The following is a 22,449-nucleotide window of genomic DNA, read 5'->3' on the forward strand; positions in this document are numbered from 1 at the left end:
TTTCCTAACAAGTTTCTTGCATAGTCTAGGTCAGTGGTTCTCAATCTTTTTTGTACCAGGACCCATTTGTAAAGATCAGTGGCCAGTCCCAACCCAGCAACCCTCACTCCTGACCCATTGCCCTCTGCCCCCAGGTCTCAACTCCCCAGTGTGTGGGGGATTTGGCAAGCAGCCCCTTGCAGGCTGGAACTCCACCAGCCTACAAGGGAAAAGCCACGGTTTTCCATGTTTTTCTCCTTTAACAGATAATCCATTTTTAAAGTTTGTTGATCTATTTTTCAAGTTTGTTCGTGACCCTTTCATACCTTTTTGCGACCCACTTCTGCGTCACAACCCATGGGTCAAGAAACACTGGTTTAGTTGCCACTAGGAAAAAAAATGTGCTGTGGGTAATTTACAATAAATCCTAATGACTGTGGCTCCTCAATGCTTATATGGGATGCTGCTCAGATACATTTTGAGATGCTGTACTGTAGCTTGCTAGCTATTCAAGGAAAAAATAAACTCCAACTCCATGTTGAAATAGACATTGTTGACAAACATTATGTGAATACAACCTTGGTGAATGCTAACCCAAGAACCAATAAAAATGTGGTGGCATTATAACTATATGAAATCAAGTAATTTCCCATCCACATGGCAATTCCAGAGCTAATTCCTCAAGAGGAAAGTAAATGATTCTGAACCTTATGGGACTACTGTTTCCTTTATTTTCCTTGAAGATAAAAGTTTGAAGTCACAGCTTTACTATTTTCAATTATTTTTGGTAGATATCAACTAGTGCCTAGAAGAAAATGCTTTCTTCCCTTTTCCTGGTTACTTTACAGAAGCAACATGAAGTAATTCCTTCAAAAATTTCTGTGACATTGATGGATATCCTTCCCTGCACCTGCTTCCAGGCTGGTGGAAAACATATGGGGGACGGGGCAGGGTGGGGAACCTACTTACTACCTAATCCCCAGGGTGGGGAACCCACCTACACCTAATCCTCAGCTAAACCAAGGCCCTGCACAACTGATTACCACAGCCCTGGCTGGAACAGGGCAGAAGTGGCAGCCAGATGAGGGAGGGGGAATCGAGAAACTACAGTGGCAGTAGTAGTTAGCAGTGCCTGTAGTAGTTAGCAGTGCCTAAGGGCCAAAGATTAATCTCCTATGGGTGGGATAACCCACAGGCTGCCACATGGGTGCCTGGTCTAGAGCATTCTATCCAGATTAGATTGATTATGGTAACATCTGTAGACACAATTCACAGCTGAGCCGGTTATGATGAGTTCTGAAGTACCTGTTAAGTAGTTCAGTCTACTTACAAAGGAAAATAGAAGCATCTGAGAGCACCTCTTAAGCTAAACGAAAATGTACCATAAAAGGGAAAATAATAATAGAGGAAGGGATTGACCAAAACTTTATCATAAAACTCCTCCTATTCCCAAAAGATTCAGTACAATTTGGAAGTAATTTAATCATGCTATTGAAAAAAACCCTGTATTTTTATTAAAAACGTATTTTGCAAATCATGCTTTTCCCTGTACAAGCAGCATTTGCAATTATGAAATCTGCTATTATGTATGTCAAAACTGTTTTTCAGTGCTCATCAAAACTGATTTAGCTGACCATGTTAAAAGATTTTTTTTATAGTTTATGTTCATATTCTAGAATAGGATTAATAAAATGCACTGACCATTAAGGAAATTGGAGGAAAAAAGACTTCATTTTAGTTGTTTTTAGACACTAGGGACCCACAATGGCATCATTTGGGTTCAAATTAATTACAACTCTGCTGCTTAAGGGTCAACATCTAAATTATTTCTGCCAATTTTAGGGAGATAAATACATCTTTGTCTTATATGACAGTCCATATAAAATGATAATGCAGATAATTTAGGCTTTTAGTTGCCCCAGGAAAGTTAATTTAGAATTTGGAGTAATCATGCATGCCCTTAAGACAATGGATATGTAAGAGATAGTGACTGATATCACTTACTGAATAGTACTTTTGTGAGGCTTACTGTTTAATTAAAATATTTTGGCTCCCCTATAGTACAGGTTTGAAAGGCACTGGGACTTTTTACTTTTGTAGTATATCATGGCTTCTGACAACTGTTATATTCTTCCTAGCTAGGAAAAAACTCCAGCATGAGTGCTAGATCTTTTCTGAGGAACAGTGTTGTCAGCTACTTTGTTCTTGATACTTGGATGCAGGCAATAGAGCAGGTGGGTGCATGGGTTCAAGATAAAATGTAGCAGCAGCAGGAACCCTAAGATACAAGTTTGTTCTTTGAAGCATGCAAATACAAGAAGATAGGTAACTGCTAAAATTAATAAGTGCAATTTGCTGCGATTTGTTTTTATATTGTTTTTAGTGGAGAAAATTAAGTTGTTTTAAGCATCTATTAATGCACAATTTAATTTGCTTCTTACACCCTAAACTTCATGAAAGTATTACCACAACTGTGATTAAACATTTTACTAACAAAAATTTCAAAACTATAGTAAAAATGTGTATAATCCATACTACTTGTAATCCAGTTTTTTTGTGTTTGCTGCTACATTACTTTGCTTCTTTGTTTTGGCAGATGCACTAAGCAAAATCAGATTCTAACAGTTTGACCTCTCTCACTTCTTATTTTCTCTAGAGCATAATAAAACCCACGATACAATCCCACAGCAGTTAATGAAGCTTAACCTCACACCCTCTTAATTACCAATGCATTACACCAACTATAGGCATCATACTCTTCTCTAAGCTATTTTACAATGCTACAGAAGTACTACTGTGCTATTATTTAGCAACATAATCCAAGCTGTATGTGAAATCCCTCTTAAATAAAATCCTTTGATCCTTGCAGGTTTTGATAACTGTATAATTAATACTACTTAAGTATCTAAAACATTTCTGTTTATGTGTCAATAAATATGCTGTTCAAACAGCTTTATATTTTAAGTGTGTTTTGCAAAGCTGTTGCCACAGGTATGATTAAGGACTGTTTGGAAGAAAAAAGAAATTAAAAGGGTCAGACTCATGGGTGACCTCAATTCACAGAGATATGTAATACTTTTAAATCCAAGCAAATTTAAGCATTGTATCTTTATCATTTCAAGGACATTATATCATCAGAAAAAATACTTTGGTCAATACTTTTAAATAAAATATTATACAATTTTGAGTTTAAATAATAAAAGGGGGAAGATCCCATTTTAATGCGTAAATACCTTTTGAAGAGAAATCCTAGTTTTCAAGAAATATAAGTAACTAGACATTAAATCTGTTTCCATGGATTTTACTACCTCCACCCTGGAATTGTTCATTTCCATTTCCAGGTGAGACTTTCAGTACTATTTGTGTTTCTCTTTACATTCATAGCTCTGGATGCATGACAAGAAAAGATCATCTGAATCACAGGAGAGAAGGGCAAGTCTTCTCTTTCCTGTATTCCAATTAAGATGACTGAATTAAAATATTTAAAAGATAATTTTTTTTTTACTTTGAGAACCATCGTATACATATACACATGCATAGTCTACTGGTTAAGGTAAGGAGTCATATATGCCCCCCTCTTTCCCAAATTTTCTGCCACTACAACTCTTTAAAAATGTTACATACAAATGTATAAGGGAGATTAGATTATCTCTTTTTCTTTCATTATGCTCTGAATTACGCCAGGAAAATCTCAACAACACAGGATGAATAAAATAAAAAGGAGAATAACACAGTAGGAGTAGTAACATGCAGGGATCTGGAGGAAAAAGCTGGGGTCTGGATGAAAAAAACCTGAAGGTATCCTCAGTCTGAATCCTGAAAGAGTTTCATACATGCTTAGTGTTTTAAGCATGTCAGTAGCCCTAATAATTTCACTGAGATTCTGAACATGCTTAAAGTGTAAGGTATTTAAGTCTTTGAAGGATCACAGCCACAGAAAAAAAAAATTGACAATGAAGGACATAAAAAAAAAATGATATTGTACACAGTATAAATTATCACTTCAAGGCAGCATATGATCAGTAGCATTTACTTCATTCTCACAACTCATGTAAAGTCTAATTCAACAGAATAATGCAGCAGCTCAGCTTTCCACTGCGTTGATCACTGAATATGGGCTCTTTTCACTGACTATTGCTTTTTGCAATTTGTTTGACTTCTTTCTATTTCAAAGAATGTTCCTATGCTTGTGTGGTGTTGGCCATCTTAGAACCATGCTTGATTACTCTATTTTTCTTTTAAAGGAAAAGAAGGAGTAACTTTAAAAATCAGCAATCCTTAAGTGATTGAGATCAACTATATTTAGGGCAATACCCATTTGGTAAAACTGCTGTGAGATGACTAGTATTAATCTAAACAGATTTAAAAAAAAGAATCTTTCCCATAAAGATATGTTTAAGTAAATTAACATCAGAAATTATATAGCATTAATTGAATGGCTGATTATGAAAAGTTAAGTCACTCAGTTCATTTTTAAAATCACTGTGCTTAAGAAGAAAGTTAAACATTTTACTGTTTCTGTAATGTTTCTTTTACTTTTGGTGTATATTTGGCAAGAATGTGAAATGAAGATTCTAACAAGTACATAAGTGACCCACTATTGTCTGCATAAGAAATGTCTCGTGTTACAAATCAAAAACTAATCAACAAAAGAAAAGACAGCTTAACAAACAAGTAAGCCAGGGGTAGGCAAAATATGGCCTGCGGGTTGGACCTGGTCTGCCAGGCACTTTCATCTGGCCCGCGGCACCCACCAATGAATTGCATCCCACCCAGCCTTTCTGCCCATGAGGGTGGGAGCGAGGTGCCCATGTATACAAGCCCCCAATATAGCCTACTGGGCCTCGCTCCCACCCTCTTGGGGGAAGGGTTCTGCCCAGCCAGCAGTGTCCAGGCAGGGCTCCTCCTGCAGCTGGAACCTGCTTGCTCGGAGCACCAGGTAGGGAAGCAGCAGGGCTGGGGAGGAAGGACTTGCAGCTGGGCGGAAGCAGGAGCGCATCATGGACCCTGCACCCAGAGGGGCAGTGGGAACACGAAGCTCAGCTGGTAGGGTGTGAGTGTGTGGGGTGGGGAGTGTAGGGATCCCTCAAACACTGCCTCCATGATGTGCAGCCCCTGCTGCCTGGCAGCAGCAGCAGGCAGAGGAGTCAGTGTGCTTATGCCTGGCACAGGCGCGGTTCCAGCCAGTGCTGAGCTGGAGGAGGGGACAGAACCTGCCCAATTGCTCCATGCTGCATGCCTGCAGGTCCAACACTCACAGTGAGGAAGCCCTACACTGGAGCCTGCCGCTTCCCCCACTCTGCTGTGCAGATCCCTGTACTCTGCTGGGAGTGAAGGGAGCACTGCCCCCTGCTTCCCCATGGAATCTAGCATGGGGTTTCCCTGCTGCGAGTGCAGAGCTGCAGGCACGCAGCACGGAGCCCTTGCGATAGAAACAGCCAGAGCTGTGCTGGGGGCAAGGAGTGCACCCCTAAGCAACCTGTCCAGCTGCTTCTATCACAGGGGCTCTGCGCCACATGCAGCTCCATATTTGCAACAAGGAAGCCCTGCATTGGACTCTGCAGGGAAGCAGGGGGTGGGGGTCCCTCCACTCCCAGAAGAGTGCGATGACCTGCACAGCATGGAGCAGGGTAGGCAGCAGGCTCTGGCATGGGGCTTCCCCCACTGTGAGTGCTGCAGCTGCAGGCCTGTGGTGTGGAGCCCTGGCAACAGGGCAGGCTCCGATCCCTCCCCCTGCACACCACAGGCTGGAGCTGAGCCTGCGCCGGGCACGAGGCCCTGACCTCCCTGCCTGTTGCTGCTTCTGCTGCCAGGCAGCCGGGGCTGTATGCCATGGGGAGAGCGTGTGGCAAGTCTCTATACCACCCCACCCTCCCTCACCCCCAACACACACACCTTGGTTCCAGAACCCCCATCAACGTATACCTATACCCTAACATATCCTATGCCCCCCTACACAGCTACAGCCTCTCGCAACCCCACACATACTCCCACACCCCACCACACACACACACACACACACACACACACACACACACACAATAAAAGAGTGACACTTATTTTTGAGTTATTATGCAATCTCTTCTATATACAGTCCACAATCACAAGTCATGACAAATATTTTTTGGAATAAAATTAAAATATAGCATAGTAGGTGTTTGACTTCTAGTGTACGATTTGTTTCTTTTCTGGTTCTAAGATGGCAACCCCCTCTCCCAAAAGGAGTACTTGGGGGTAGGGGGTATGTTACAGGGGGCCTTCTCAGGGCCACTTTCCCTGCAGCCTGCCCACCTGTTTCTGGGCTAACAGCCCGCCTTCTCACCCGCCACGCCTTGTTGGAATCAATTAATAGATGTTAATAAGCGGGAAGCTGCCCATTTCCTGCCCCGATGACAGGGGGCGCTATCTGCGGCTCCATTCCTCCCCAACACTGCAGCCCAAGCCTCGCAGATGGCATCTAGATGTCATCATAATCACTGGCCCCCCACACTGGGCCCCAGAATCCTCCTAATTGAACCCACCTGGATTCCTCTCCTCAGGCGGTCTCATCCACCTTCATACTAGGCAGCATAGCTCCCTGAACCGTTTCCCCTTCGGGTGTGGTCCCCCTGGGACCTTTGGCTCACTAGCCCTGGCCCACCTCCAGGCCAGTTGGAACCCTAGGCGTGCAGCTCTTGGGCGTTCCTCGAGGTGGGCCCAGCATGGACCAGTCAGGGGAAGTTCAGACAGGCCTGAGTCTATGGCCTTTTCTCTCTCTCCAGGGGTCCACCCTCCAGGCCCATCAAACAAGGGGTAACCCACCCGGTTGTGGGGGCTAGGGGTTAAGGCACCCCGACCTGCCTTTCACTGGCCTGATATTTCCTGGAGGCTCCCGTGCCACTGGGAGTCCCACCAGGCCACCCACTCCTGGCAGGGTGCAGTTTTAGGTCATGCCCAGGACCAGGAGCCTCCTTACCATCCCCTACAGCTCCTCCCTTACTTCCAGATGATACTAGCAGCCGTCCGGCCAGGCGGTGTTGTTGCCTGGTCTCCAGCAGCAAAACTGCCCTGTTTATATGGGCAGCCCCAGATTCAAAATGGCCGCCCTCAGCAGGCACCTGGCAGCTGCGAGCTCCAGGACCTTAAAGTGGCAGGCACACACAGTGCCCTGCCACAGGGTAGTAAGGGGAGGCACTTCCAGTGGCAAAAGTCAGGGGTTGGGGGCAGGACTTCTTGTCCCAATGTGGTGACCAGGGGGCGGGGCAACTGTCAAGGGGTGTGGCTACCTATGTGGCCCCTGACAGCTCACCAAAACTTGTTAAGCGGTCCTCCACCCAAAATAATTGCCCATCCCTGAAGTAAGCAATGCATAATCATCAGAAACCTTGCCAGTTAAGCTATACCTTTATTGTCTTTTGTTCGTCAAATCTTTTTACTATTAGGGACTAAACCCTTCTTGCAAACACTGAGCTTTATGCTTTGGAGAAAAGCTGTCCAACTCATGGCCCATGATGGGTTAATTTGTGGCCCCTGGGCTCCCTCACCCAGCCACCACTCCCCCTTATCAGTCTAGCTGGAGCATGAGCTAGGGTTTCTGGGCTTCTTACCCATCCTTTAGGATCCTCTTCCCATTCCCACCCCAGGGGGTAGAATGATGGAGTGCAAGTGGAGATGGAAGATCCTGTGGCCCACAGCACTGTACCTGTGCAGTACAGTGTGGTGCAGCACACGCTTACGTGTGCATGTGTATGCTCTCACAACTCACAGGATGCAGGGCTTCCATCGATGCAGCCCCCAGTGCATTAGAAGTTGGATAGCCTTGATTTGGAGGATTCCCAATATGATTTCTTATGTGTTCCTTAACAGAAACATGTAACTTTTCCCTCAAAATAAACAATTCTTCCACACTGATACCTTCTTTGTTTTAAGATCCACCTTGGCATATACTTATACATAAAACTTTAAATGTATATTGCATTATTGCATTTACTAAACACACACACATAGAAATGAGTAAGAGCAGCAAAGAAAGGAGATTCCAAAAATTATTTACCGAACTGTGGGACACCTGATAATGCCAGCTTTCCCAACTAGTAGAAGACAATGACAATTAAGTTTACAATGACTCTAACTTCATTTCTGATATTGTTGCCAAGTGTTTCTCTTTGCTTCATAAAAGACAAATAAAAGAAGATGGAAGAAGACTTCATGAAAAACATGAAAGAGAACAAGTTTCACTTGCCGTGGTGGAACCTATCATTGGATTTTTATATACCTGAGGATAAATTTGATATCAACAAATAATAAACATAATAGCTTATGTTTTACCACTTGGTTATCATATAAGACCTTTGTATTCATGTTTTCTGCAGTGTTTTGTCATATTTTTGTGTGGTACTGTTATTTACAGTGAAAGCCCATGTACCTAGATGACATGTATAGTTTCAGATGTACAGCTTTTAGTCATGACATGAATCTGAAAGTTCAGTTAGTGGGGAGCTATAACCAAAGGTTTTTGGAACTGAAAAGGTGAAAATTTTCCTGAAAGTTGACATTAAAGCAGACGGTATGGAGATGTATCAGCTATGTCACTGTGATAAACTCATGCATTTTGCAAGTACTACTGTCATCAAGAGAAACAATGAGAATGAAGACTTGCTTGAAAGATTCAGAGTTGTCTTTGATTTAACCTCAGTGCCACTGCGTAAACAAAAATGCCTGCTGACTATGGCAACCCTGATCAAACTATGGACCACTAAACAATACTCTGCCCTCAATATAAATTTGAAGGTGACATTGCAGAAATACATTCCCTCTCCTTAAAAGCATTAGACTGGTTAACTAAAATGGATTTACAGTTGTTGTTCCAAGTCAGCCATATGAAAGAAGAATAAAAATGCCACCCACTGACAGTGCACTTTTTTCTTCTTTAAGCCCGAAGTCCCTTGCAACACAAGACAATCCAGAACCACTTAGAATACGTCTCATAAAGAACTTCTGGCAAGTCCCAGACACAAGTTGGATCACTTTTCTTAGGTTTGTTACTTTTCCTATGAACAAAATGCTTTTACTGAAGCATATTTATAGACTTATCTAACAACAGGAAAATTTACCATTGTAATTATAGTGTTATCATTATACAGATGTAATAATAAAATACTGCTCTCAATTTTCCCCAAAGTAAGATGTAGCTTCTCTCACTATCTCACCCTAGAGGCAGAAAAATGACAGAAATGGAAGGAAGGGAAACAAGACTGAGAAATTTGTGGTCCGACTCTCCCTTCACCACCACCTGTGGTATCTGCCAAAGAGTCTGCTGGCTCTAGGATAGGTCTTCTTAGCCATCAACAGACTCAACTACAACCCTTTACTTGACCTGTGGAGTGATCATCCTTGACCATGAGGGATTGTTGCCACCGCCGATTCCTCTTGGTATTAACACCCTTATTCTGAAATAAGAACATCCACATGTACAGCTACACTTCTCTGATAAGTACTTGTCCATTCCACATTCCAAGCACTCACATTTAGAAACTCTTTTATCTGATCAGTTCTGCTCAGCCAACTCTTTTATCTGATCAGTTCTGCTCAGCCATCTTAAGAGGGAGACGTTGCTGTCTGTTCCAAACTACATTCTTGGCCAAACCTTTTTGCTTTCTTTTCTTTCTTTTTTTTTTTGCTTTGTTCTGGTCTCTATTCTCAGTGAGACATGAGATTCTTTTATCTTTTCCTCCTTCTCCCCGCACAAAATGAGACTCCATTTTTCTAATCACTTTTACCAGGCTCCTCTCTCAACACATGGTTTCAAAGTATGTTTCATCTGCGGTAGGGATATGACCACCATAAGCGGGCACAACAAGAACCTCTCTCACATAGCAATCTCTCATCTCTGGAAAGAGAGTTACTCAAATTCTTTACTTTGCAGATCTAGAAGAGCCATTAAGCAAGTCTACAGACTAGTTGGTTTCAGATAATATAGCTCAGACTCAGTGAGTTCCAGGCTTTCCAGTGACATGAGTTTCCTCTTGATAAGGCCATTCTTGTTGGCAGTACCAAAGAAATCTTCTTCCAGTGACTAGTCTCAGAGTTGGTACTTGGGGCCTTTGTCTCTTTCACAGTTCTTTGAAGAGATACTCTTCTTTCTCTCATTATCTCTTTCTGGTTCTGAAGTTTTATGGCTCTATATGAATACTGAAAAAGCTTGGAAGCAATCCAGCATTTGTCACGAATATCTGGATCTGGGGAATCTCTCCAACATAGAACCCTGGCTGCTCCATCAAGATATGGCATACCTCAGCTCCTGTCATGCCTCCCTGTCCACTGTTTAAGACATCCTCAAATACCCCCTCATTTTACCACACACAAAAAAATTGATTATACAGCCCAAATTAGAGTCCCTATTCACCAGCACTGATTGTGGATCCATCATTTTGCTCTCTATGCAATCCCACAGGGACATGGGATCTCTATTGGAAAGAAGCACTGTACCTCTGGGTTGCCATCTCACGCTTCCTAGTATAATAACTTCAGGAAAGGTATGGCTCTTCTGCCCATGAGCCCTGGACTTTTAGAAGATCTGTCATTAGAATATCCAATTGTCCAGGAAAACAGTCATCTGTCTCAGCATCATATATAGTAATGCATCAGTCTGACACAGAAAACATTCTTATTTGATCAGTCAGTAGCACATCCCAATAGTATCTTCTGATTTTTGTCTACTACATTTTGAGTATCTGTCCCTTTGCTTGAATAAACTGATTACTTACTCAGCTTTTAAACAAAAAAAAGGCAAAGGTGTCCTAATTTAGACAGGCTTTGTAAGTGCTCATAGTTTCACCTCCAACCAGAGATATAAGAGATGTGAGAAGATACAGTTAGTAATCTTGGAAGAGACCAGGCAATATGACTAATTAAACAAATACCCTTGAGATTTCTGCCTGCTCCTGGAATTAAACTTTGGCTCTATAAGTGTGGTAGGAAAGATGGCTTCAAGCCCCTTTTTAGTTCTTGGATCCCTGGAGTTGCCTAGAATGAGTTTGCATCCAAAAATAACTTAGTGCAGACACAGGCCTGTTTTGATTCTGTTGGCTAAATGGCTTCCAATGGTTTACTTGAAAGTGGGGGAAAGAAGTAAAAGGTATCACTGGAATAAGCAGGGGCAGGAATAGATTGCTCAGAGCCAACTACAATTGCTTATATCATCTTTGGAGTTCCCTATTATTTTGGAGTACTTGCTTTTCAGTGCTTTGAACACTAATTACATCAGATGAGAGTATTCTACTTTCTCTTATCTTATGTCTAACAAATCTCATATATGATTGCTAATGTAATTTTATGCACCGAACTGTCCTTATGTTGCTTTCTAATTGTTTCAAAATAGCAAAAATCCTCCACAGTAATCATTAAGTTATACCATTTCCTAAAAAAGGATCCTTTAAAAAAATTACTGTATGCTACATGTTCCAAAAGAACATTATTTTACTTATACAGGTAATGTTTGCTTTTGAATAAATTAACCAAATTTAAAGCCATTTTTTATCATATCCAGTGTAATGGAAAATATGCTATTGCAATCCAAGAATTAATAGAAATTTCATAATTATAGAAGAGATACCGGAATGGGCAATTTCAGTCTCTCTCTGCACTTTTCTCATCTCTTCTTGTATCATTCCAAGATTAAAGGCTGTTTGAAGATATTAAAAAAAAAAAAAAAAAGTGGCGCTTTACTTTAAACTTGGCGCCATGCCTGGCCCATGCCCAAAAAAGGCAGTGCATTAGTTGGACCCAGCTTGCCAAACATCTGTATAGATCGGACACTTCAGTGGGACTTTTTTAGTACTTTTATCAAGTAGCTGATTGAATCAGCTTTAGATAAAACTGCCAAAAAGCCCTGCTGAAACGCCTTATCTATACAGATGCCATGGACCCTGGTCAAAGTAGCGCACTGTTTCTTTCAGTAAAGCATGGGTATTTTGGGGGCGGGGGTTTGCTTTTCTTAAAATCTGCAAACAGCCAAAGAGACTATTTCTTGAAACCACTTAAAAGGACCCAGTTTTCCAAAAGTAATGATTTCACTCTTTAAAAGGTAAGTGTAGCAGGGCACTAAGATGTACTTGGTCCTTAAGGCTGAAGAAGTCTGGCCAGGGAGCTAGACAGGCTAAGCAGAGCTCCCCAGCTGCAGGTTGCCAGGGTAACAGCCTAAGGAAGCAATCGGCTACACCTGCTGATGTCACCTGACTGGTAGGAGGCAGGGTTCTGGGATATATAAGCCCAGGCTGTAGCTAGCAGACGCACGCTCTCTCTGGCAACTGACAGGGAAGGAGCTCCTGCCTGCTGAAGCTACTTGAGACCTGGTGCTGCCTGCCTAGCTCTCCCAGTACTACCTGCTCTGCTATCTAGGTGCTACATGTCTACAGGGGGTCTTTCAGATACCTAGATGGGGCATGCTACTCTGAGTGGAAGTTTGTCCCCTTAAAGGGGCATAGCACTGTTGTTATTGTTAGCATTTAAGTTATAGCCTAGGGGCTTGTGTTTGTGTCCAGGTTTACCCTGGAGGATCAGAATAAGGCTAAAGGGGAGGTTTGGAGCCCTCATTAGTGCTTGGAGAGAGAGGGCACGATTTGGTATAGCCCAGCATGCCAGGAGGGCATAGCTACAGCCTATAGCACCAAGATGTGCAGGTACAGGGTCGGGGTGAGCCCATAGCACCAGAGGGGTGCAGCCAGAGGGGCGCAGCACCCATAGTGCCAGAGGGATGCGGCTAAGGGGGCGCAGAACCAGGTGCCCGGGAGAGAGGCACAGAATCAGGCATCCGAGAGAAAGGCAGTCACTAGAGAACTCAATGCTAGCGTGTTGCAGAGAGACAGGAGCCAGAGGGCTCAATGCCAGGGGCGTATAGATTTGACAATGGTAGTAACACTTGCAAGGCATGGAAAACGTGTAGGGTAGGTCGGAGAGTGTATGCACCGCCTGGTATAGCTGGGCACAAGAAGGGCAGTCTCTCACCTAATGCACAACTTAAGTTTTTACTAACAAGGCGTAGCAGGTGAAATAGGTGGGTGGACAGCCCAAGACAGGTGGGTAGGCTGGTGCAGAGGTCAGCCTTAGGATGGCCCCCTGTCACAGTAAGGCCTATCTGAGATACCTGAAGTTGGGCACAGTAGAACTGAGGAGCTTAAAATGACTAAATACTTTTAAAAGCACTGGCCTATGTGCTTTTTTCAGCTTAATTTCAAATAGCGCATATGAGGCGTTTCTATCACTTTCATACAGTTTTGCATAGTCTAATTATCTGCTATTCACTAGGAAGATGTTTTTACTGCCCTTTCATTCAAAACTTTGAGCCATTTAAACCCAATTCCCTAGCTATGCCTTCTTGAAACCATTTGAAATAATACGTTGCCAATTCACGTGGTAATTATTAAGTTGGGATGTAGTGCTGTCTATCAGAGTATCACACACAGTACCCAGAATAAATTTAAGTGGGAGTACAGCATTATGAAGTGTAATTTTCAATAATCTGAATTAACAGAAAAATGTACCTAATGAAGTAACACTAGTTCCTAAATTTGACGGGGCTAAGGTATAATAGAAAGGGGCATATGTACAAGTGAAATATGGGAAGAACATAATAAAATTAAATTAATCTATGAAAACATATTAAACAGTAGGAAAAAAAATCCAAAGCACATTAACAGGTGGAGGAAGAAAAGTTAAAAAGTACCAATACTGAAGAAAAGCAAGATATGAGTAGACAGCAAATCACATATAAATTTGCAGTTGATGGGACAGTAAAATGCCAGTGAAACTTTGAACTGCGCATTTACAGACATGGAGACACAAAGCTCCAATTTTATTCCTTCTTCCTATAGGAAGGGTAGGAGAAAAAAAAGGATTCCCATACACAGAAGTGGGACTGATGACTGTTGTTGGCAAAGGCAGCCCTTACCCACCTTGCTGCTGTAGTACTTGTGGAGACAGCTTCTAAAGCTGCTCTTTCTGGCTTGAGTGTAAAACCTCCACCTGGGGTCCAGTTGATGAGATGTCTTGTTCAATTTGAACAGTGGCTTAGTTTTGAAGACTGGAATCCCTAATTACCTTCTTTCAACACACACACACACACACACACACACAGATTTAGGATGGTGTAGTAGTGCAGTTTCACCCCCCCCCACCCTTTGATTCTTAGTCCACCCAAAGTTTAAAACCAACTGCCTGGCAGCATCAGCCACTTTTCTATTCAGGCAGTAGTGAGACTCAACTGACTCCATGGCTCATTATAATCTACCTGACTCTGCCTGAACACTTCCAGCGTTAATAACCCAGTCTTCTTTTTCAATGGTCTTCATGTTCCACTAATCAAACAAACTATCCTTTGAGAATTCTACTGTCTGTTAGCTTCTCCTGGTATTGTTTGCTCTTATTTAATAGCACTGCAGACTGTTTTTAACCCTATCTAAAAATGTTAACTCAGGTGTAGAAATATTTAGTGAAAAACTGGATGCACTGCCAAGTAGGGATGCAAATATCACTTAAAAAAATATCTGTTGAACCTCCTCTAATTATATCAGTTAAATAATTACTGATAGCACATGCCTAGTTTAGTGACCTCTGGCAGGAATGGCCCAGGCCTCCTATGTCTTCACCACATGCATGGTGCTGTGTGGGCCCGGGCCCCCTAGTGGCTTGGCCCCACCTCCTGGTGGGGAACCACAGGTGTGGCCAAGCCACTAGGGGGCACTACCCAGCTACAGAACTGCTGCTTCCCCTTGCCCCCATGGACCTCTCCTGTGCTCAGATCCCGCTGTCATACAGAGAGAAAGGGAGGGAGACCCCCCCCCAGAGTGGTCGGGGGGGGCCTGCCATGGTGGCCCCCCCCTCCTACCATAGCAGCGAGACTCCCAGCCCTGCAGTGGGTCTGTCTGCTCTCCCTGCAGCAGCAGGGCAACAGGCTCCCTGTGCCTCCCATTGCTTGTGCTGCTATGGCCTGGACCTGAAAGGTTCTTCTTTGTTACCAGGCCAGACCCTCTCCAGCTTGCCCCAGAGGGAGGGGGGTCCAGTCCCAGTGGGGTGGCCTCTGCCAGGCATGCTGTGTCCTTCCCCCTCCCACCTGTGGCACGGGGGCTGCACGGGGCCTGGGACAGCTTTAAGGCAGAGCTGAGCATACAGCTGGCTCAGCCAAAGGCAGCTGGAGCAGGCGGCACCAGGATTGAGGGGTTGCTGCTGGCCCCTTGCACAGCAAGTGTGGCTTCAGGGTGTTCCTGAGGGGCAAAGGCACAGCAAAAATCCTAGTGTTAGGGCTACAGCAGCAGCTTTCCAGGCTGGGGCTGCTGTCCCTCAGGAGTGCCCTAGGGCCAGGCTCACCATATAAGGGGCCAGCAGCGATCTGGGCACCACCTGCTTCAGCTACCGCAGCAACTCCTCTGCCCGAGCCAGCCGCACGCTCAGCCCTGCCTCAGCCAGCCCCATCCAGTGCCACAGGTGGGAGGGGGAAGGATGTATCGCACCCAGCAGAGCTCATCCTGCTTGGACTAGACTCCCCTTTCCCCAGGGCAAGCTGGGAAGGCCTGGCCCAGCAGTGTGGGGGAGCCTTTCAGGTCTGGCTCACAGTGGAACAAGCTTGGCAGCAGGTGCACGGAGTCCACTGCCCTGCCTGGACCCCACCAGACCCACTGTGGGGCCAGAAGTCTTGCTGCTGCAGTGGGAAGTTCCTGCCCGATCCTTATGGGAGGGGAGGGTCCAGGACCTCCCTCCCTCTCTCCCCATGGCAGCAGGGTACGGGCACAGGAGAGGCCCACAGACCCAGCTCCGTCTGCAGCCCCAGTTCCAGATCCTGCCCACAACGGCAAGAGGAAGCCACAGCTCCGCAGCTGGGCAGAGCCCCTTAGTGGCTCAGCTGTGCCCACTGCCCCCTGCCTGCAGCTCTCTGCTGGCAGCCTGAGGCCTGTGCAGTGCCAGGTGCAGGGGAAAAACATAAGGGGCCAGGGCCACGGCTGTGGTCCTTCCTGCTGAAAGCCACTAAACAAAAACAATAAGTTGTAAACGGTATCAATATAATTGGCATTTAACCATTTAATCATTTACATCCCTAGTGTCAAGATGTTCAAGGTGACCATATTTTGTTTTATGAATCTAAAAAAGAAATATAAATTTAACTAAAATGACTGCAGGACTAATGAAACAGCATTTTAATTTTTGTTGCCTAGTTTGTTAAGTTTTTATACATAATAGCAAATTAATTGCAACAAAGTTACATTTGGTTTTGCTTCAATTTTAAATGGACTAATATAGCTCTAAGCCCTTAGCATATTAGTAAAGCATCTAAGTTCTTTTTAACTGGAGAAAAATATGTGTTATGTTATATGGGAGGACACTTCTCATCATCTGCACCCCTTTGCACCCCCTTTTCAAAATCCTAGATCCATCCATACCCATGCTCAGTTCACAAAGGCTAGGGTTAAATTTTGCCTATATTTTTAAATGTGTCAGTCACAGTGAAATTAAATGAATGCAAACGTAAAACCTGTATAAATCATTTTATCAGTTTTGTTTCACTTTTCTTCCTACCAAGATGTATGACATTTTTTTTTGTTCAAATTTAAGCCTGACTTTAGCTTTGAAAATGGAGCAAAACAACAATACTAACACGTGAAAAGATGGTAATCAATATCAAAGGTTTAGTTTAATTTCAAGATTTTTTTCACAATGGAAGTGAAATATACCATAACTTCTTTCATTAACTTCTCAAGCTGTATACAGTTACAGTAGAGATTTTTTTGTTTGTTTGTTTTTTCTAGAGAAATGCTCTGAACTGTTTAAAATATCTTTTAAAAATCATAATGTATATAGTTCTATAGATTTTTCAAGAAGGGTGTAATTTTTTGTGTCGCATCTTAATGCTGACTTCCTGAAGAAGCTTTGACTACAATAGGCATGAATATGTTTTCAAAGAATGATGGATAAATTGCCAGGTGGTAATATCATATATCTTAGGCAGCTGATGGGGGCTTTTTATTCTCTACTTGTCTTTAGTTATACATAATTTTAAGATAATTATGGTCTATAAGATTGTCTTTTACCCTTTATACTACCAGCAATATTTATCTTGGTTATAGGTTCAAGAAACTTCCAACCATACAATAAAATTAAAGCAAAGGGAAATATAGCATTTCCACAATGCACAGTGTGTATAAAAATTCTCAATGTCCTTGCTGTGGTCACTAAGTTGCCTAATGACACATTTTTAAGATACAGAAATAGTGAATTGAACTATTAGTCATCGTTTAGTATACCAAACCCACTGCCTGAATTTTGTTCAATAGAAAATGGATTGATTTATAACTCATGGTTGTTGGTAAAAATCTGTACGTCTTTCCACTGTAAAGATGCACAATCTACGTGGTCAACCCCATTTAACTAAAATCCTCAGTTACTTTAAGGTCAGGTGCTATTTTAGAGTCTGACTTCAGAGATTCCATAGATCTCTGCTCCAAACTGCTAGAACAAGCTCTCTGAAGCTTAGCAAGCTAGTTTTAAGGAATATTTTAAGATCTGGAAATCTAATTGCATGCTGGGCCACAGAACAGGGAAGATTTGAATGGGGAAGCTGAACAGGTGCTCTAGACTCTCCTTCCCAGTCAATGACTGGATTACAGTACCATACCAAGACTAACCCCATTAAGATCAGTACTAGTATTTTAAAGCCACACATGCTGGCCTTCATTAGGGGTTCAACATGCAAAATGGCAAGCAACAGAGGCTTCAGTCACAAGTATAAGCTCCCAGATGTTCGAAGATCAGTGTCTACAAAGTTGTCACTGAAGCTGCTCAAGGAAGGTAACTAGAGTAAACACAGGGGGTTTGTGCCCTTATTGTGCTTTGTCCTTTCAACAAGGGAGAGTGAACCAGTATACACAACTTCATGTCAAATACCCAAAATGGACTGAAACAAACTGCATTTTGCCAACCTTTCTTAGTTGTTGTAATCCCAGGTATTCTTTCTTATAGAAGTAACACCATTTTAGAAAAGTTTCAAGTTGACAGCATCCTTTTGCCATGTTTTATCGTTACGTACAGTAAGCAAACACTTCTGGAAATGAAAACATTCATAGTATAAACTTATGTAGTTTTTCATTGGGAAGAGGAAGGATTTTTTCCCTCAAAACACTTCTATAATTAACAAAAGATAAAAGAATACGAAAAGCCAAAACTGGCATATTCTGTGACTGACTTTTTTTAAAAACAATGCAATAAAATGTGCACAACAAACATAAAAGAAAAAATAAGTGTAATGAATATTTACAGTAGCTAGTCCATTGAAAGATACAGAAGTATACAATACAATGAGTAATTAACTGGACAATTTAACCTTAGTGAAATAATTAACCACAAAGTCCACATAATGTACTGTTCTGAACAGCCTGCATGAAATACACTTTAAAATTATAGACTTTGTCATATAAATTAATCTTCAAAATTAGACAAAAATATCATTGTATTATAAACACAAAAGCAAATAAAAAACTCATCCACAAATGAATACCTCTTTCTTGGGTTACAAAACCAAGACCACTGGATTTTCATAACAGCAATTATAACATGTCACTGAGAATCCTAAGTGCTCAAGATAATACTTAATGGACATAATGACACTAGAATTTAAGCTTGAGTAAAGAAAAAAGAAAAGTAGTAGTTTAGTCCAGAGAAGTAGAATCCCTCAAGATTTTAAGTGGCCAGACCTCCACATGACTTCTAGGCATCTAAGTCAGTAAATCAGAAAATACTCTGAATGTTAGAATACACAGTCCTTAAAGGCTGTTAAGAAATATGGAAATGTATTAATTCATTTTAGTATTTTTTGGAGCTCAACATTTTTGATTAACAGATATTTTCCATTAAACTGTGCAAGTTATAACTATCTAATTGAAAATAAATATATTGAAACACACCCCAATAAGTGGAGGAAAGGCCTTATCTGTAAATAATTCAGCATAAGTAACTTTATGTATGAGAATAGTCTGACTGAGTTTGATAAGATTAGCTGCATGCATGAATGTTTCCCAGATCACAATCTAAAATACTAAAATGAATGGATAAAATTTTCCTTAAAACTAGCTTGCTAAGCCCAATTCAAAGCTCAGTGAAGTACACAGGAATCTTTTCCCTGATAACAGTGCACTTTGGACCAGATCTTGAGATCACTGATCATGCAAACAGAAATACTCCTTTATGTATATTTTCATGTTTAAAATGTTTAATTATTTTTTCTACAGATGAATACAGGAAACCTCTGAAGTAATTTTGAGAGAAACTGTTGAACTATCTTACCACATATTTTTCAAGTAGACAGACAAAACTGTAAGCAATGTATTTTCTTGATTTTACTTATTAATTTGTTATTGCAGTATAAATATTTAGTGCCTTGTTCAATTCACTGAGGTAAAAAAATCTTGTCAGAATAGACATTCTGGATAAACTTTAATCTTATTTATCAATTTTTTTTTTACCTTCAAGATATCAGCAGGATCTTCTTTGGCAGAAGCAACAAACAAATGATGTCCGGATACAATTCCCTCTGCGAGAAAATACTTGAATAACAAGTTGGAGTAAATACCATATTTATCTTCCTCTGTGGAAATAAAGGAATTTTGGTTAGAAAAAAAATATAAGTGTGTTTGCTTGTGCTAAGCACTCTCCTTCACCCATATTTTCTTAAACGTTTACAGAAGTCTTTTGGATTTCTCTTTTGGTCTGCCACGCTGATCTGGTGGTGAACACTGCAGTAGGAGCCAAACTAACATTGCAGTGGAACCAAAGTTTTAAACGTATGGTTCCATAACGTACGGATTTCTCAAGCTGGAACAGATAAAGAGCCCTGGCATCCATGAGCACCCTGACATAGTTTAGGGACCATATCCTAGCAGCTTCCTCCATCAGCTAGGAGGAATCATGCCCTTTTCACGTACAACTTCCCACTGATCCTCCAAATATCAACCAACTTTTGTTGCCATAGTAGCAGCTCACAGAATTTCTTTACTGTTCCCTCACCTGATGGTTCAACCTTTGGGTCAATGGGAAAAAGATGACTAATATATGAATCTCTCATGCATAAGCACAAGCTGCCTCTGCTGTATGAAGTGTTATCAGATCTTAAAAGCATACCATCTTTCTTAATTACATGTAACAGCTAATCTCTATTTAATCTTTATAAATAGCCAGTATTGATGCATGTATAAGTAGAGATAAATGTATATACATTTGTAAATGTATAAATAGAAATTATCTTTATTTATACACTTGCAAATCTCTATTACCGCATTTACTCAAATCTCAGATGACTTTGAATTTAATATGACACCCCAATAATTAGATTCTATACATGAAACATGTAAAAATTGTTCTAATTTTCATGTATAGAACCTAATTACTGGGGAGCTGTCTTTAATTCAGCCCTCCCACCATTGCAGGGGGGCTGGCAGTGGGGACACAGGTGGTGTGAGGAGCTCAAGCAGCTTACCCCCGTGTGTGCCTCCTCTTCTGCTACCTCTGCCCCCTGCCTATCCCCTGCCCCCTGCTACCTCTGCCCACCCATATCCTTGAGCCCCTCTTCCCCTCTGCTCCCCTTCCTATCTCTCCCCCTTCCCCTGAAGCCTCTATTCCCTCCTTCCCTCTCCCCTCCAGCCTCTGCTTCTCCCCCTCCCCTTACCCTTGCTCCACATGGCAGGCTCAGTCCCTGTTCTAGCCTGGCACATTAAGCATGGCCTCAGCTGCCACGCAGGCTGTGTGCCATGGCTAAAGGGCCAGGCTGGGGCCATGCTCAGTGTCCCAGGCTGCAGAGTGGATGGACCCTGCCAGTATGGAGCAAGGGTAAGGTGGGTGAACAGAAGCTGCACGTTGCAAAGGGGGGGTGGGGGTGGCAGGGAGTTATGGAGAAGTGGCAGGGGGGAAGGGAGGCAGACAGCAGTTGTGGCTATGCCTTGACCCTGGGTAGTGGCTGGAGTCCAAGCCACAGCAGCTGTCTGCCATCTCACTGCCCTCATACTTGATTTTAAGACAAGGGGCTTTTCCCATCTTATATGGGGGAAGGGGAAACCTCATCTTCAAATCAAGTAAATACAATATATTACATTTCTCAACTATCATCTCTATTTACACATTTATATTTTCACATTAGCAGTTTTCTCTTCTCAAGTTCTGAAGTTCTAAAATGGTGTAAAGTAGGGCCATTCTGACTACCTTTTCATGTGCTAGCTCCCAAACCAGAAGCAGTATAGCCAGTTAGTGCCAAAGTAAAAAGTTAAATTCACACGTAGTACTGCACCGAGTGGCTCTGCTTGTTTAGGAATATCATGGAATATCTCAACAAAGTACTACTTTGTGTCTTCTAAGGAAATTCTAAATGTGTGGGAGTGTACATTCAGACATTGTAAAACAGACATAGAAGCATCTGTATAAGCATTTATGTAAAATGTAACTCTACAGATATTTATTTTTTAAAAATGATGTTTTAATTGGCATAAGAGAGTTTAAAATTGGTAATTTATTTTCAAAGCTACCGGTTATAAGTTAAACCTCAGAAACAAGGAGAGAGTGAAAATACATAAGAGTCTATGATCTTTCAAGCAATTATATAATACTTTACAGATAAACTGGGAGAAATCTTAGCGTATTCAAATCAATGTCCCATTGGTTTAAAAAACATCAAAATTTGACCTAGTATATACCAACTGCTTTATTTAATATTTTTGGTAGGTAAGCATCTCAATTTAGTGGATTCAAAATTCATTGGATTTCATTTGGCTCAAATAGCATTTTATGTTATTCTAAATGAAGGTTAAGGCAATGAGAATAAATAACACATTTTCAAAATCTAATGCATTTCTGATTTCCTGACTTACCAGAAAATATAAATAATAAAAATATTTTTATGCTCAGAAAATATTATTCACAACAAACCACCAGTGTAATTAAAATTATGAAGTACTTAAGATCATGCCCTGTAACGTAGGGTAACCTCAATTAGGTTAAAAAATCTGTACTATTTTCTTTCAGTGAAAAATGTGCAAAACCCTCTCAGTATATTTGTAATCTCATTCTCCCTCTATTCATCTAGCTTTTGAAAGATAAGCACAAGTAAAAATCTCTCATACAAAGTGGAAATATGGTTTTACTTAAGGAAAATAGGAGGACACACTCCACTTTGTAACTTGGACATCATTCCTTTCCTGTCCAGTCTAAAATGACATGTAATGATAAAAAGAAGCCAAAAAAAGTTTGTATTTCTTACAACCTACAAAATGGAGAAAGGTAAACAAAAGAAGAAATATACTGAAATGTACCCACGTACTGCACACTGGAAATGACTGCCACCATCAAAAGAACCACTACATGGTTTTGCCACAGTGAAGCCTGGGCATGCTTGGTCCTTACACACTACAGCACAAAAAAGACACCATGTAGCCACTTCAGTGTGGTACTCGCTGCTTCCTGGGA

The 22,449-nt window shown here is 41.8% G+C and overlaps 1 protein-coding gene across 2 annotated transcripts in view; it reads right to left on the reverse strand.

The window, feature by feature from the left end:
* ELP4 (elongator acetyltransferase complex subunit 4) overlaps positions 1-22,449 on the reverse strand; it is a 254,007-nt gene that overhangs the window by 198,088 nt on the left and 33,470 nt on the right. The window contains exon 3 of one of the 2 annotated variants that reach the window (XM_014602118.3): positions 19,464-19,585. In XM_014602118.3, the coding sequence (XP_014457604.1) occupies positions 19,464-19,585 (122 nt within the window). Of the gene's footprint in view, positions 1-17,924; positions 18,045-19,463; positions 19,586-22,449 lie in introns of those variants that run through there. The other variant, XM_059722715.1, reaches the window with a different exon arrangement.

This window comes from Alligator mississippiensis, chromosome 2 (assembly GCF_030867095.1).
Source record: "Alligator mississippiensis isolate rAllMis1 chromosome 2, rAllMis1, whole genome shotgun sequence".
Lineage (NCBI taxonomy): Eukaryota > Metazoa > Chordata > Crocodylia > Alligatoridae > Alligator > Alligator mississippiensis.